Source organism: Camellia sinensis, chromosome 4, assembly GCF_055761805.1.
Source record: "Camellia sinensis isolate YWXY chromosome 4, ASM5576180v1, whole genome shotgun sequence".
NCBI classification, from domain to species: domain Eukaryota; kingdom Viridiplantae; phylum Streptophyta; class Magnoliopsida; order Ericales; family Theaceae; genus Camellia; species Camellia sinensis.
Genome location: NC_138964.1, coordinates 215,157,956 through 215,175,991, shown reverse-complemented (window position 1 = coordinate 215,175,991; position 18,036 = coordinate 215,157,956). Strand labels below are relative to the sequence as shown.

Genomic DNA, 18,036 nt, shown 5'->3' with positions numbered 1-18,036 from the left:
GAATCTCTCACATTCATTAATCATGAATATAAAAAATTTCATGCCATCAATAAAAACAAAAAGATGTGAAAGCATCTCTAATTACCCTATTTAATGGTTAAATTTATGCTTCGGCTTCTTTTGAGAATTTGACTATTCTAATTGATTTTTTAATTTTTAGATTTTTTTTTATTTTTAATTTTATTTTTATTTATTTATTTTATCTTTATTAACTATTTTAACCCTAACATGAGTTTCCAAACAGGGCCAAAATGTAAAATGGTGGGAGGTTCCAATCAAATTTGGCAACTTCTCCATAATTGTTAAATGAGTGATGTAAAAAATTCGTACACAATGAGTTGACAAATGAGTGTATATTCATTTCAAATCAAAATGTCTATTAAAGTGATTTATTATTTAAAAATCCAGGTAATTTTTGTATGAATTTTTTATTTACAAATCATTTTACATATTAAATTTATGTGCTCACATGAATCATTTTTTTGGACGCCCTTGGGAATTTTCCCAAGAGCAGCGAATAGCTTTTCCATAATTTTTGTGATTAATAATTGGGGGTAGCATATTGGGCTTCTTGGGCTTGATGTGCTTTTCTCACTGGACTTTTTATCCGAATTTTTTTACCCGGATGGATAGATTTCTAGATGTTGGACTAGCCCAATGTCACCAGTAAGATTATCTCCATCAGTTCGCTTATAATAGTTTTTTGTTATTATAAGGGTTAATTTTTCAGAAATTATTTCCTTAACATATCCCTTATATCATCTCTTAAATTTAGGAATGTTACAGTGACTCCCTACAAATAGGGAGTCACTGCTGCTCTTTTATATCTGAAAAATTCTAATTTTATTTCGCTTAAGGTGTGAATAAGAAGTCCCCTGAATGTCCCGGCTGTATGTCAATGAGTGAAGAAAAAAAATGCTCAAAAATGTCCTAACCGGCCGAGCACCCGAACGTCCAGCCCTTGTGTTTGCTTTTGCTGCTTTCCTTTTTGTAATTGATTGACTCCAACTCTAGTGGTATAAAAAGCCTCCATTCTTGACTTCAAGATATTGTTTAATTATTTTATTATTAAAAAATATTCAAATTTAAAAATAATTAAAATAATTATTTTAATAGAATAGAGGAAGATTAGGGAGCTTGTTGGAGAAGGTAGATGAAAAAGTAATTCTTAAAATAAAAAATAAATTTTTTAATAATATTTTAAAATTAAATTTAAGTATGCTGATAGAGATGCTCTAAGCAAGAGTCGCTGCTTCTCCAACCCAGCTGCCAATGCCTAGTTTGGCTAAGGCTAACAATAAGACCAGGATTGCCTTGAGAATTATTATTATTATTTTTAACAAGGACAATTGATATGCAAATAAGTTACTTTATATATTTGTCAAGAACTATTGTTTCTTAGCAATTTAATAGAATCCATTCGAGGTAATCAAGGAATGAAACTAGCTGAACCCATCCGCGGTGTTTGTAGACTGAATTAACATATATCAAAAATGAAATTGAGTTGTGATAAATTATCCATTTAAATAGATATTGATTCAACCTATGAAAATATTTCGAGTATGTTTGCTTTAATTTTTTAGAAATTTATTTTTAAAATAAGTTCCAAAAAATGAAAAATTAATTTGTTAAAAATAATTATAAAAAAAGAAAAGAAATTCTTACTTATCATTTTTATGTAATTTTATCTTTTAAAATATCAAAAATAAATTATTTTTATCAAACTAATTTCTATTTTTTTTTAAAAAAAAAAAATCTAAAAACCAAACCAAACAAGTCTCTAATGCCCAAGGAAAATTCAATTTTAAAATTTGCAATAAAAGCAGTAACGGTCGAAAAACCAGCTCGATGATGCAATTCAAATTTCAAATTTCAATTTTTTTTGAAAACGGTTTCCAATGAGAGAGCCGTTTCAAAAAAGCCTAACCTTCTCGATATTTATAATCTCCTCAAAATACCGTTCTTTCATTCATTCATTCATCATTTTCTAGCACCAGACGTCTTTGTATACGTCTCTCTCTCTCTCTCTCTCTGCATTTGTAGTAGTAGGCAATCGAGACAATCAAAAATGAGGGAGTGCATTTCGATCCACATTGGCCAGGCTGGGATTCAAGTCGGAAACGCCTGTTGGGAGCTTTACTGCCTCGAACATGGCATTCAGGTCAATCTCCCAAACAAATCCCAATTTTCCTTTCGCTTCTAATGTTTCTTTTTTTCTGGATAAAATCCATTTACATACAATTTTTTTCACAGCCTGATGGACAAATGCCAAGCGACAAAACCGTCGGAGGCGGCGATGACGCCTTCAACACTTTCTTCAGCGAAACCGGCGCCGGAAAACACGTCCCCCGGGCTGTCTTCGTCGATTTGGAACCCACTGTGATCGACGAAGTCAGGACCGGAACGTACCGCCAGTTGTTCCATCCCGAACAACTCATCAGCGGTAAAGAAGATGCTGCAAACAATTTCGCCAGAGGCCATTACACAAGTAAGAAAATTGGTCTCTGTACTCTTTCTGTGATAATTGAGACTCGTAATAATTTTATTATTGGGTTTTTTTGTTAACAGTTGGGAAAGAGATTGTGGATTTGTGCCTCGATCGAATTCGAAAGCTTGCTGATAACTGTACTGGGCTTCAAGGGTTCTTGGTTTTCCACGCTGTTGGTGGTGGGACTGGTTCTGGCCTCGGATCTCTGCTTCTCGAAAGGCTTTCTGTTGATTACGGAAAGAAATCGAAGCTGGGTTTCACTGTTTACCCTTCTCCTCAGATTTCAACCTCCGTTGTTGAGCCGTACAACAGTGTGTTATCCACTCATTCCTTACTAGAACACACTGATGTTGCAGTACTTCTAGACAATGAAGCCATCTATGACATTTGCCGTAGATCTCTTGATATCGAGAGGCCTACGTACACTAATCTCAACAGGCTCGTCTCTCAGGTACTACAATTTAATATTTCACAACCAATTCATTCTTTTCTTCGTCAATAGTGAAGTGAAGGGATTGTGGGTCTGATTTGATTGAATTTGAACCCTCTACGTGTTCAGGTTATTTCCTCACTGACTGCGTCTCTTCGTTTCGATGGAGCTCTCAATGTCGATGTCAACGAGTTCCAAACCAATTTAGTCCCATACCCAAGAATCCACTTCATGCTTTCATCCTATGCCCCAGTTATCTCCGCAGAAAAGGCCTACCACGAGCAACTCTCAGTTGCAGAGATCACAAACAGCGCATTCGAACCATCTTCTATGATGGTGAAATGCGATCCTCGCCATGGCAAGTACATGGCTTGTTGTCTGATGTACAGAGGCGATGTGGTGCCCAAAGACGTGAATGCTGCAGTGGCAACCATCAAGACGAAGAGGACAATCCAGTTTGTGGATTGGTGCCCAACTGGGTTCAAGTGTGGAATCAACTACCAGCCTCCCACGGTGGTGCCTGGTGGTGATTTGGCTAAGGTTCAGAGAGCGGTTTGTATGATCTCGAATTCAACAAGTGTTGCTGAAGTGTTTTCGAGGATTGATCATAAGTTTGATTTGATGTACGCGAAGAGAGCATTCGTGCATTGGTATGTTGGGGAGGGTATGGAGGAGGGTGAGTTTTCGGAGGCGAGGGAGGACTTGGCGGCGCTGGAGAAGGATTATGAGGAGGTTGGGGCAGAGTCAGCTGAAGGTGAGGATGATGAAGGTGATGAGTATTAGATGGCAGTGTTTTTGAATGGAAAGCCAATGGACTCAATTGGTGTACAATTTGGAGATGGAATTAGGACTTGATTGTGTTTGTCTCTGTGTTTTTGTTTTGAACCGACTCTGTTTCTTTTAATGTTCTGATCAATCCAAGGATAGTTCTATGGATCTTGAATTATATTGATGTGTTGTTGTTTGCTATATTTTCTTGGGGCCATCCGCAATCATGACTGAAATTTGAATGAAAAACTAAATTAATATGAAAAGCACCAATGGCAAAAACACCACTCAATCTTACTAGGTAGCTCAAATTCATCTAGGCTTGAATGGCTGAGGTACCAAAACAATTTTTTTCTTTTATTTTCTTCTTCCTCTGTGTTTAGATCTGTTCTTCCTTTTTTTTTTCCTTTTTCATTTCCTCTTCCATAAACTTGGAATCAAAAAAAGAGGCAGAGGGGAGAGAGAGAGAGAGAGAGAGAGATAAGTCGGGCTATTGAATCCCTATTTTTTTTTTTACCTACGAAGCTTTTATTTAACACCAATTATTTTGATTCTTTTTAAAAATAAATATGCAAATATAACCAAGGTTTTGGGGGGGTTTGGGTTTCGGCCATACTCACAATAGAGAAATCAAACATAAACAACATTGTATTTAATCGGTAAATAGGAGAGGGATTTGAAAATATAAAGAAAAAGATTACCAACTCTCACTTGTGTTGTTTTCAAATTGTAGATGCTGAGAAAATTTTTCTTTGAAAAAATATTCTTGTGCTATGTTAGCATAAAAAAAATTATGGCTAAATTAATTTAACCTTATTTTTAAAAATACAGTATCACACGAGCCTCTTACTTTACCATCATTCATTAGTTATATAAATAGATAACAATAATCACATCTTTTATAATACTAACATTTTTTTTTTAGTTTTAATTATTTATTTTTACATTACATGCATTAGTTTTATTTACTTCAATATTAATGGTTTAATTATTTTAATTTTGTGAAATTTATTACTGTGTATAATTTTCAAACTGGTGTTAAAAATTATAATAACACCAATTTCAATAAAAATTAAATGACAAAATTTAGTATAACTATGAAAAAGAAGAGTGTAAATAGTAATTCCCTTCATAAAAGAACAAAAAAGAGGGCCTAATTTGTGATTTCACAGTAGGTACGGACTGCGTGAGATCCTCTATTGTTCTTCCTAACTGTACAGTAGATACTCCTAAGCAGGAAGGAAGCTGAACACTTGAGAATCCTAACCTAACCCACCAAATTCACTCCAACTTCAGTGTTTTGCACATGCCCGATTTAAAATTCTGATGCCAATCCTCCTGCCCAAAATGAAATGTAAAAAGAATAAGTTAGTCTGACTAATTATTATAAATTATAATTATATATAATATATGACATAAATGAGATTCAATTTAACCCGAACCTGAATCCAACCCATAAATAATAATTGCCATAGAAATTATTAAAAAATATTTACACAAATATTTTTTTAAAAAATAATAAAATTACAAAACTCAAACTAGTAGAAAATCCAAGATTGATGAATGATCAAGATTCACACAGGAGAATCTCAAATAATGAAACTTAAAGACCATAACAAACTTGTAAATATATCAACACGTAACACTTTAGGAATGCAACAAAAATAATGGTAGACACTTAAAAATTTGTATGCAGTGTCACTATTGCGCGTGAAGTACAACAGTGATTGTTATGCGACTTGTGAAACTCATTTTGTATCATATTTTGATGATTCAAATCGTTCATACTTTAATAAATATCAAGAACAATAACATTAATGACTTGTTCATCAAATAACATCTTTATATAATAATAAAAAATTAATATATATATATATATATATATATATCAAATTAAATACAAATGTTATTTGATGAGGAGATTATTAATACTCGATCAACTTGATTTACAAGTATGTTGTTCTTAATACTTTTTAAATTTTCAACGGTTCGGATCATCAAAATATGACCCAAAATAAGTCTCATGAACACACTGAATCCTAAAAATTCTATCAAATGTCTCGTGTGGGACCCTCACAATTTGAATTTCATATAGATCTTATACTCATATGAAATATTTGGTAAATTTTTTTAAAATTTTTGGAGCATGCAGTATTTTTGGTGCAATAATTTTCCCTTGTGGTGTGTTTTGTTGCCTATCAAACGGTAGTAGGCATTTTACTTATCTAAATATTACTATGCCTCTGTTTGGCAAGATGGTTTTCAGGCTTTTTTGACTATTTTAGCCACAAAAAACAAAATAGGCTATTTTAGCCATAACAAACAAAACATCACATCTAACCCATAATCATTACATTCTTCTCTCACAAAAAAAGCCAAAAAAGCCAAAAAGTCAAAAAGCCTTTCCCAAACCAAGCTTTTTAGCCCAGGCTAAAATAGCCAAAAAAGCCAAAAAGCCAAAAAGCCAACCCACTTCCCAAACGGAGGCTATAAAGGATATATTTTATTTTGCCTATCAACTGTTTTATATTTTTACTCCAACCATGCTCTTCATTTTAGCTATTAATCTAAATATTATTAATTTTATAGAATGTCACGTCAACAACAAAGATGGAGGGAAATGATCCTAATGATTGAATACATTTTGCCTAGCGTTGAAGGCTAGCTACATGTAGCTAGTGAATATGAGTTGAGCCAAAATGCCTAATCATATGCCTAGTGCGTTGGAATTGAAAAAAGTGAATCACACTAGGCATTTTAACTAACAAGTATTATATGCCTAGTGCATTGGAGATGCTCTAATATCAACAAACAAATTGGAAACTTTAAGCAAAATCAAATTTCAACTTAATTACGATCTTTGAAAGACATCACAAAATCAAATTTCAAAAGAAATGAAAAAATGGCAAACGATGAACACAATTAAATTCAAGAAAAAAAAACACACATGAATGTCAGAGAGAGATAAAAACGAAGAGAACGAACCTTGATTGGATCAGTGTGACGTTTTGCCGCTGAGAGGCGAAGCAGGTAAGATCGGCCTCGAGAAAATCATGACATCCATATGCGAAGAAACCAGGTGATGATGATGAGCAGAGCCCGAGACCTCACCGAAGTCCTCACCGAGGTGAGAATCCTCCTCTCTGATCCTCAAGATCTGGCTATGCACGTAGACATCATTCTTCGGAGTCCACTGCCCAAACTTCGCCACCGACCTCGGCGATTCCATCTCTTTCGACGATCCAACACTTTCTTGATCGGTCTCGATCTCCGTACCACACACCTTCGGATTCGGCTTGGTGTACAGTTTCCGATCAAATTCTCGTTCTGAAAATCTCTTCCCGCCGATTTTACCTACGGAGGAAAACTCCTTCGATCTCTGGAGATCAGAGCGAGAGTTGTCTTTCACAGCCATTTTGATTCAAAAACCAGACGATCTTTAAGAGAAACAAACAAGGTCTAAGATGATTAACAACAATGGCGGCAAAGGCGCTCGTTAGCAGCGCAATTTAGCTTCAAGTAACCGAAGAAACACGGGACTGCTGTATGGGGGTGATGATGATGTGTATATATAGGGGAAGGAGTGTAACGGAGTGCTGAGGTGGCGCAATATACTTGGCTGAAGTGTTGTGAGTCCACGCTACTTTCTTGTTTTGGGACAAAGATTCTCAATCCCTAAATAACTTTCTCATCTTCTCAATTAATTCATAAAATCATATAAAAATCTTAAAATATAAAAATCTTAAAATATATTTAATAATTATGAATGAAATCTTCTCAATTAATTTATAAAATCATATAATTAATTCATAAAATTATATAAAAATCTTAAAATATATTTAATAATTATGAATGAATTAAAACAGGAGCTAAGATTATTAGAGTGCAGACGATTCTTACACGAACACCATTGAGTTACGTGAATGAATGAAGGGGATCTTTTATTGCGACACGTGTTCGGTTATTGAGGTAAGGGTCACGAGATTGTGTGACCATTGTATCGCAAAATAATTCCCAGTAGTTCAGATACAGTTGCCGGAGAAGTTCATATCTATTTTTTTACACGTCACTATATCTCTCTCTCCCTCCTACCTACCTGAATGCCACGTCACTTATGTTGTGTCCTCTTTAAGTGCAATTATTGAGTAATTTTGTCACCAATAATGTTACATAGCCCCACATAAAAATTTAAAAAATATTCAGAATATTATATTAATGATTTAAATTCATTTTATATATGGATATTAACAAATGATGTGGTATAGTTTTAAAAATTTTAGATATTTATAATTTATATAATAGATAGGGTCAATATTAATGTCATAATATATGTTGATACACTAATTAATATACCAATTAATACATGTAACACTACCGTATATAAATCCCACATTTCATCAAATCAATTTCCACTACATATATCTATTTTGTGTGCCAAACTCTAAGGCCCTAATTTATTTATTATTTTAATTGTAATTAATTTAAATGGCTTAGCACATTTACATTACCTATTATCGGTAAGTCTAACACCAACAATTATTATCAAAAAAAAAAAAAAATCATAGAAATAATAATTTAAGAAAAAAATTTCTATTATAAATAAATAATTGAAAGCAAAATTAACTTTTTAATATATTCAATAAGAGAGTATAAAAATGACCAACTAAATTAATTGTGTTGATTTCCTATTAGCATTTTTTTTTTTTTTGGGGGTTTTGAATGGGTCCTTCTAGAAGTTAAAATAGAGATTTTTGTAGTGATTATGTAACAAATAATGTTAGCATAATTAAATAGTATCTTACATGTTTTTGATATGTTGTGCCGATACATGGCAACTGATAATTATGATACATGATTTCGTAACCGAATTTATTATAAAATAGTGATAATCACAACAGTACTCTTATAGGAATGGCAATGGGGCGGGGCGGGGCCGGGAATCACCCTCCCCGTTCCCGATCCCCGAAACTACAAACTTCCCCGTCCTCGGCCCCGATCCCCGGCGGGGAACCCCTCACCCTCCCCAGTCCCGCCCCCAACGGGGATCGGATTTTCCCGACCCCGAAAAATTCCCGTCTCTGTTTAGCTTATCATCATCAACAACATCATCGATCATCAACACCAACATCATCGATCATCAACAACATCATTTTCATCAACGGTAACATCATCAAAAAAAAAAAAAAAAGACAGATCTGGTAGGAGGGAGGAGCCGAGCCGACGGATTTTCTCAAATCTGACGGTGGCCTGGCGGAGAAAGACAGCCGCGAGAGGCGACGAGAGGAGGCTACGAGAGGCGACGTAGGAGGAGGAGGAAGTGACGGAGAGGCGGCAGTAGCCTGGAGGAGGAGGAGGAGGAGGCGGTGGTGGCCTGGAGGAGGAGGAGCTGACTGCGTTGCGTAGCGTCTGTGAGAGAAGAGAGAGAGTGAGAGAGTGAGAGAAGAGAGACAGATCAGAGAGAAAAGAGATCAGAGATATATAATAGATATATAATAGATTAGATCAGGGATTTGGTATATAATATAATAATAGATATATAATAGATTAGATCGGGGAGAAACGGGGCGGGGAACAGAACCGGGGACGGGGCTATAAAAGTGATCCCCGTCCCCGGTCCGAATTTGATTGGGGATTCAATTTTAACTACCATCCTCGGCCCATCGCGGGTATTTTTCGAGGAAAAACCATTCTTATCGGGGACAGGGGGTCGGGTCCCCGTCGGGCCGGTTTCAAATTGCCATCCCTATACTCTTACGGAAGGTTTAAGCACTAATCATATTATTTTAATTGAATTTCATTTTATTCATACTATGTGGAAGGAAAGAAATTTATGAAGGATTGAAATAGTGAGATTCTTTGTATTAAATGAGATTATCACACTATTTTAATTAATTATAAAAATAAGTTTTATTTACACGAAAAAAAGGTTGTTAGAATGTTGAAATAGGTAAAGTGCCTTAATGAGATTCGCGTTAAGGGTGATTTGAAAAGTTGATTAAAAAATTAATTTTTGATTTTTTGATTTTTGATTTTTTATTTTTTGTAAGTAAAAAATATGAAGAGTGAACTGACTTAAAATAAATTAAAAGTTAAAAGTTAATTTTTAATTAGTTTGCCAAAAAAAACTCCTAAAATCACATCAAATACCAAACAGTGGAGTTGGACATAACAAAATCGTGCGCGAGGGATTGACATGCGTGCGTGAGATATTGGAACATGTATTATGTGCAAAATAAATTATTTAACCAGACTCCGTTTGTTTGGGGTTATAGAAAGGGGATTGAGTTTAGTAGTAAGGAGTGAATTGAGAATGGGGTGTTTGTTTTGAGAGATAGGGAGGGGATTAGTAATCCCTTGGTATTAGTAAGGAGGATGAAGGGGGATTGGTAAGGAGGACGTAGAGATGGTATTAGAAAAATAGTGAGGGGATTATAATTTTTTTTTTTTTTTTTATATATTGGGAATTTTTTTAAAATATAATGTTTAATTTTTTATATTTTTTTATTTGTTTTATTATTTTGTATAAAAATAATTTAACAATTTCTCACTATTAATCCCCTCACTATCAATCTCCTCATTAATAATCCTCTCACTATTAATCTCCTCACTATAAATTTCCTCCATTCTATCTCTGAAAACAAACGGGCCTGAGGACGAAATTGAAAAACAAGTGGCGTGTTGTTTGTGAATTGGGTATTCCCTATCCGATGTTGAAGTCAAATTCAGCTCTCTCTCTTTTTTGTCTTTATTTATTTTTTTATCTTTTTGGGGTATGGATTTGCATAGCTTTTAAGCTTCACCTTACTCAACGGACTAAATGAGGAAATTCAAAAAATATGGTGGGAGTCATTACACGTGTGTGCCTTGCCTTACATTAAATTCATTGGCCTTTTCAGACCAACCCGACCCATTTTACACACAACACTAAAAAGAGGGCTGGTTTGGAAAGTTAGTTATTTTAATATATTATTCATAATTATTTTAGTAGGTTAAATTATTTATTTTTGAAATATGGTTGAATTTTTTTAGTTAGATGTGATATTTATAAGAAAAAAAGTAAAATAATTATAAATTTGATGTGATATTTTATCTTATTAATTATTTTAATTTCTTTTCTTTTCTTTTATAAATTTTAACTTAAAAAGCCAAAAAAAAAAAACTTTTGCCAAATAAGGCCATAGTGATAAAGGGGCGTGTATCGAAACAACAATGATTCATCCCACTAAAAACATTATCACTAATAGTACTAATGCATTAAAAAAGTAAAAAAAAAAAAAAAAAAACACAACTCCAAGACCAAAACATCACATCATTAATGGCGGGACTCACTGCCACCTAATTAGTGGGAGTACTAATTAGTGCTCCCAAGCATTTTTCGTATCGAAAAGGTGTGGCGGGACAGGACGATAGTGGGAGGGGTAAATTGTGTAATTTTAAAAATAATGATATTAATAAAGATAAAAAATGATGTTGTCACTACTAGAAAACTGGACTTTTGAGTCGGCAACATGCCGTCGCATTGAGGCTAAATGTTTTAAAAAAATTGCCGACTCAAAAAGTGGTTAAATGTTTTAAAAAAATTTAACCCACAATTTTCTCATTGAGGCTCCCAAGTTTCGGACACACTCCATTTGGACAATTTGACCCGAAGTCACCGCACTAAGCCCATTTGACCACCATACCTCTTTCAGATATTAAATGAGATATATATTATTTATAGTATATACATTCAATATTAATATAAAAGTAAATGTATAAATAAATATATTTATTAAATATAATCAAGTAAATATATATATCTTGGTTATAAATTTTTTTTTTTTTGCTACGACATCAGTTGCTAACACAAAAAGGTATAATTTTTTGCGTCGGCACAAATTTACCGACGCAAAAGGTCTATGCCGACTCAAAAGGTCTATCTTTTGCGTCGGTAAATTGAACCGACTCAAGTAATGCTATCAAATATTAATTTTTTGTATCGGCCAACGGTGCCGACGCTAAAGGTTTGGTATTTGAGTCAGTAACTTTGTGCCGTCTCAAAAAGGCTACCTTTTGCGACGGTAAAATTTGCCGACTCAAAAAATCGACTCAAAAGGCCCTTTCTTTAGTAGTGTGTATATTATAAATAATGAATGAATTAAAATATGTATAATGAAAAATAAGTATAATATTTAAAATATTAAATTATATATATATGTGTGTGTGTGTGTGTGTGTGTGTGTGTGTGTGTGTGTGTGTGTGTGTGTGTGTGTGTTTAATCAATATAATTGAGGTAAGGAGAGAAATCTAACCCGTCTTGCTTCCCCTAGGATAAGAAAGGGAGATACAATAACAGGTGGGAATGGAGAAATTAGGAGTATCTGTTTGGAATTTTTTGAGTTAATTTATAATTTCTAACTTTTAAAAAGTTATTTTAGACTGTTTGATTAAATTTATTTCAAATAATTTATGTTTCTAACAACTTATTTTGAGTTAAAAAAATTGATTCTAAGAAGCTGCTTACCTCTTATTTTTTATTATCAATTTCTATTGTGGACATGTTAATTTACAATTATACTCTTAATTTTTTTTTATTTATTTTTTAAAAATAGAAAAAGATCCAAATAGATTATAAATTATTATTATTTATTTTTTTATGAGAAATGTAGACAAGTAGTGAATAACAAAAAATAAAAATTAATTAAAAAGTTACTTCACAGTTTATTTAACAAATATTACTCAGCAACTTAAATTTATAATCCAACAATTACACCAAACAGATTAACAACTTCTGATTAAAATCATAATTTATAATCTTTTAAGTTATAATTTATAATCTGTTTTAATAAGTACCCCAAATGGGTTATCTACTCAAACTGAAATATGATTGATATATGATTGTTGAGCAAAGCATCAATATAAAAATAAGAAAAATGCTATAGGTCTCAAATTTTTTATTAAATAAATGACCAAATATCTCATGAGTGTGGACCTCACACTTTTGTAGACTTCACATTTATGTGAGACATTTAGTCATTTATTTAGCAAAAAAATTAATATCTCTAGCATTACCTTAAAAATAATATATCTGTTTTATTTAAGTTGGGACAATAATTTTTAATTTTTTTAAATTTCTACAAATTTGACGACATACAATAGTAAAATTTTAAAATTTGAAACCAAACTCATGACTTCAACACAAAAATAATATATCCATTCTATTTAAGTTGGGACAATAATTTTTAACTTTTTTTTAGGGTGAAGTATCAATAAATTTTAAAATATAATCTTGTGAATTGTTTATCTTTCTTTTTTTTTATGAACCTAAAAATCTCATTAAAGTGAAAATTATATAAAATGATAGCCACTTACACGTTTGGATTTAATTTTTTAAGGACAAAAGTGAGTTTCTCTAAATGTGAAATTGCACATTTAGACAATCCGCATTATAGAGGTTTTGATTTTTTTTTTTTTTCTAGAAAAAAACACATTACGAACAAGAATGTAACACTCTAATGTAATACTCTTGAGAGGGAGATTTATGATCTGGATTGGGCCGTGGAATTGGGCCGGACAGATTTGGGCTGGACAGAGTTGTGCCAGACAGATTTGGGCCGAACAGGTGTTGGGCCAAGTTGTGTGGCCCAGCCTTGAAGGAAGCTGCTCGGTTAAGGCAGCGCGTGGATTGACCGAGCTGCAAGGATCCGTGGTTACGAAGCCGGTCAGGTGAAAGGTCCAGCGCCAGGAAAGGCAAGGTTGGACCGAGGTACCTTTTTGCTCGGCAGGAAGGTCGACCGCAGACAAGCGTGAGTTGTCCCGAGCTCGGCTTTGCCGAGATGCCGCCGAGTCCGGTCCTCATCTGAGCTTAGCTGTTGGAGTACTTGGGCATGAAGCGCAGCATGGCAGACGATGGCCGAGATGGTACTGCCCGGCGGCCGAGCTCCTAGGAGAATGGGCAGGCAGTTGGGTTAGGTGGTGCTCAGCAAGGTTATGCTGACAGATGGGATAGTAGTGCCACGTGTTGAGAGGACACTGGGAGTAGATTTGGGGCGCAGAAGGTATATAAACACGTCTGCGCCCCCCATACGCGGACAGATGAACATTTGGTGAGACATACACTAAACACTAAACACTCTCCCTTCTCTCTATCTATCCCCTGTGTGTGTTCTGACTTGATCGTCGGAGGGGTTTTCCGGCCACACACCGCCGGGTAGCTCACCGCTATTGTGCTCGCAGGTGATCGGACAGAAACGGAGCTTGGAAGAAAGGAGTACAGGCTTGCCGGAATATTTGCTCCCCGTACAATTGGCGCCGTCTGTGGGAATCTTGACAGATAAAACCTTGTCTTCCAGGCTCATCTGATCGCCGTCCATGGTGAACAAAGACGAGATTCCGTTGTCCGCCATCGATGGAGCTACCCCGGAGTTCACCCGACGGAGAGAAGGACATCCTGTCATCCTTCCAATGGCGAACTTGGATACGTTCACTGGAGGACAGTCAGGAGACGCGCGGGATAAGCGCGGAAGAAGTTATGGTCATTCACGAAGTCCAGACGGTCATCGGCAGGGGAGAGAATCACATGCCCGACATCTGGAACACAAGTTGAGGGACCAAGACGCTGTCATCCGGCGAATGGCAGCGGAGATGGAGGAGTTGAAGCGGCATGTCAAGGGGAAGGGTGTAGATGGAGTGGTAGACCACAGGGAGTGCATCCCATCCCGCCGTTCAGAGAAGTCCAGCGCGCAAGATAGCACTTACCAGCCCTCACGTCCGGTGACGACGTCGAAATATTCCTATTCCGCTCGTTCAGAGGACTTGCGGGCAGTCTTGAAGGAACGGGCTCGCCGGCGGGAGGCTCAAAGGGTGCCGGCGTTCCAGCGGCTATCCTACAGGGTTCATGCCAGCGAGGAGGCCGGAATGCCCCCACCCCGCCTAGCGGAGCCACTCCTTGTAGATACAAACTTGACGAGGCTGAGCGCCACCCCTTTCTCCCTGGAGATAGAAACAACACCGCTTCCCGCGGGCTTCCACCAGCCAAAGTTCACGCTTTATGACGGAAAGACCGATCCGTATATGCATGTAAGCCACTTCCGACAGGTCATGGCCGGACGTAGGCGAAATGACGCTCTTATGTGCCTGATCTTCCCGTCGAGTTTAGGCGAGCTGGGCTTGAAGTGGTTCGAGAGGTTGCCAGAAGGGAGTATACAACAGTGGAATCAGTTGGCCGAAGCCTTTGTGACGCGTTTCAAAACCAACACCAAAACGCCAAAGGAAGTTGACCACCTTCTCAGTGTCAGGATGGAACCGAGCGACACTCTCAAGGCGTACAACTCCAGGTACTGGGATACCTACAATGAGATCCTAGATTGCCTAGTCAACCTGGCAATCACCCAATATAAGCGCGGTCTCCCGCTCGGACATAGGCTGAGGGATTCGCTTACAATGAGCCAGCAGACATCCATGTGGCACCTAATGCAACGCATCAATGAGCACATTCGAGTAGAGGATGATGCAGCGACGTCCACCGCGGAGACAACCTCAATGGCAACGGGCAAGTGGGCGACTGGGTTTTAAGGAAGGTCATGGGCAACGCACTAGTGCCGGGTGAAGGCAAGCTAGGGGCAAACTAGGAAGAGCCTTACAAGATAACCGGGCAAGGGGGCATACCACTTAGAGGATTTGGATGGCAAAGGCGTACCCCGGCCATGGAATGCGGCCTTATGTAATTTTTTGAGGGACTTGTTTCCCCTACACTTCTGAATGCAAATACTCTTTTTGTCAATGTAATAGAAGTGAATTACTTTTGCTGAAGAGCTTTGTTGTGTCCGAAATAATAGTGGATGAGGGGCCTACTGTTCCAGCCGAGATGCTTTACTCCGGTTGGAAGAGTTGGCGTTTTGTCCAACTTCGGATTCCCAACCGAGATGGTTTACTCCGGTTGGAAGAGTTGGTGTTTTGTCCAACTTCGAATTCCCAACCGAGATGGTTTACCCCGGTTGGAAGAGTTGGCGTTTTGTCCAACTTCGAATTCCCAACCGAGATGGTTTACTCCGGTTGGAAGAGTTGGTGTTTTGTCCAACTTCGAATTCCCAACCGAGATGGTTTACTCCGGTTGGAAGAGTTGGTGTCTTGTCCAGCTTCGAATTCCCAACCGAGATGGTTTACTCCGGTTGGAAGAGTTGGCGTTTTGTCCACCTTCGAATTCCCAACCGAGATGGTTTACTCCAGTTGGAAGAGTTGGTGTTTTGTCCAACTTCGAATTCCCAACCGAGATGGTTTACTCCGGTTGGAAGAGTTGGCGTTTTGTCCAACTTCGGATTCCCAACCGAGATGGTTTACTCCGGTTGGAAGAGTTGGTGTCTTGTCCAACTTCGAATTCCCAACCGAGATGGTTTACTCCGGTTCGAAGAGTTGGTGTTTTGTCCAACTTCGGATTCCCAACCGAGATGGTTTACTCCGGTTGGAAGAGTTGGTGTCTTGTCCAACTTCGAATTCCCAACCGAGATGGTTTACTCCGGTTGGAAGAGTTGGCGTTTTGTCCAACTTCGAATTCCCAACCGAGATGGTTTACTCCGGTTGGAAGAGTTGGTGTTTTGTCCAACTTCGAATTCCCAACCGAGATGGTTTACTCCAGTTGGAAGAGTTGGTGTCTTGTCCAATTTCGAATTCCCAACCGAGATGGTTTACTCCGGTTGGAAGAGTTGGTGTCTTGTCCAACTTCGGATTCCCAACCGAGATGGTTTACTCCGGTTGGAAGAGTTGGCGTTTTGTCCAACTTCGAATTCCCAACCGAGATGGTTTACTCCGGTTGGAAGAGTTGGCGTTTTGTCCAACTTCGGATTCCCAACCGAGATGGTTTACTCCGGTTGGAAGAGTTGGTGTTTTGTCCAACTTCGGATTCCCAACCGAGATGGTTTACTCCGGTTGGAAGAGTTGGTGTTTTGTCCAACTTCGAATTCCCAACCGAGATGGTTTACTCCGGTTGGAAGAGTTGGTGTTTTGTCCAACTTCGAATTCCCAGCCGAGATGATTTACTCTGGCTGAAGAGTTGATGATTTGCTCAACTGCGAGGTTCCAGCAGAGATGTTTTACTCCGGCTGAAGAGTTGATGATTTGCTCAACTGCGAGGTTCCAGCCGAGATGCTTTACTCCGACTGAAGAGTTGATGATTTGCTCAACTGCGAGGTTCCAGTCGAGATGTTTTACTCCGGCTGAAGAGTTGATGATTTGCTCAACTGCGAGGTTCCAGCCGAGATGTTTTACTCCGGCTGAAGAGTTGATGATTTGCTCAACTGCGAGGTTCCAGCCGAGATGTTTTACTCCGACTGAAGAGTTGATGATTTGCTCAACTGCGAGGTTCCAGCCGAGATGTTTTACTCCTGCTGAAGAGTTGATGATTTGCTCAACTGCGAGGTTCCAGCCGAGATGATTTACTCTGGCTGAAGAGTTGATGATTTGCTCAACTGCGAGGTTCCAGCCGAGATGTCTTACTCCAGCTGAAGAGTTGATGATTTGTTTAATTCCGAAGTTTCAGCCGAGCTAATGTTGCTCGCCGAGAAAGAAGTCGCGGAGCGGACCTTGCTCACCTTCCTTGGAGTTCCTTGGCCGAGCTGTTCTTGTCTGCCAAGAAGGAAGTCGCGGAGCGGACCTTGCTCGCCTTCTTTAGAGTTCCTTGCCGAGCTGATGTTGCTCGCCGAGAAGGAAGTCGTGGAGCGGACCTTGCTCGCCTTCCTTGGAGTTCCTTGCCGAGCAGATGTAGCTCGCCGAGAAAGAAGTCGCGGAGCGGACCTTGCTCACCTTCCTTGGAGTTCCTTGTCGTGCTGATGTTGCTCGCCAAGAAGAAAGTCACGGAGTGGACCTTGCTCGCCTTCCTTGGAGTTCCTTGCCGAGCTGATGTTGCTCGCCAAGAAGGAAGTCGTGGAGCGAACCTTGCTCGCCTTCTTAGTGCGGTCACCGTCTTGCAGACTAAGAACCGAGGAAGAGTTACCCCGGTCAGATAGGTAATCCCAGTCACGCTTGAGCGGACGGAATTAAGGGGCAATTGAGAGGGAGATTTATGATCTGGATTGGGCCGTGGAATTGGGCCGGACAGATTTGGGCTGGACAGAGTTGTGCCAGACAGATTTGGGCCGAACAGGTGTTGGGCCAAGTTGTGTGGCCCAGCCTTGAAGGAAGCTGCTCGATTAAGGCAGCGCGTGGATTGACCGAGCTGCAAGGATCCGTGGTTACGAAGCCGGTCAGGTGAAAGGTTCAGCGCCAGGAAAGACAAGGTTGGACCGAGGTACCTTTTTGCTCGGCAGGAAGGTCGACCGCAGACAAGCGTGAGTTGTCCCGAGCTCGGCTTTGCCGAGATGCCGCCGAGTCCGGTCCT

General features: G+C 38.2%; 1 protein-coding gene and 1 long non-coding RNA gene across 2 annotated transcripts; one reads left to right on the top strand and one right to left on the bottom strand.

The window, feature by feature from the left end:
* The first annotated feature begins 1,843 nt into the window (after positions 1-1,843).
* On the top strand, positions 1,844-3,864 carry LOC114296371 (tubulin alpha chain). Its single transcript, XM_028240665.2, has 4 exons — positions 1,844-2,161; positions 2,254-2,488; positions 2,569-2,939; positions 3,048-3,864. Exons 1-4 carry the CDS (start codon positions 2,069-2,071, stop codon positions 3,699-3,701), a joined length of 1,353 nt encoding a protein of 450 aa, XP_028096466.1. The 5' UTR covers positions 1,844-2,068; the 3' UTR covers positions 3,702-3,864.
* A 914-nt stretch (positions 3,865-4,778) lies between these two features.
* LOC114296372 (uncharacterized) lies at positions 4,779-7,376 on the bottom strand. The gene is made up of 2 exons (XR_003641182.2): positions 6,672-7,376; positions 4,779-5,024 (listed from the first exon to the last, which is right to left on the bottom strand). It is a non-coding gene; the product is annotated as an uncharacterized LOC114296372 (long non-coding RNA).
* Positions 7,377-18,036: the final 10,660 nt, after the last annotated feature.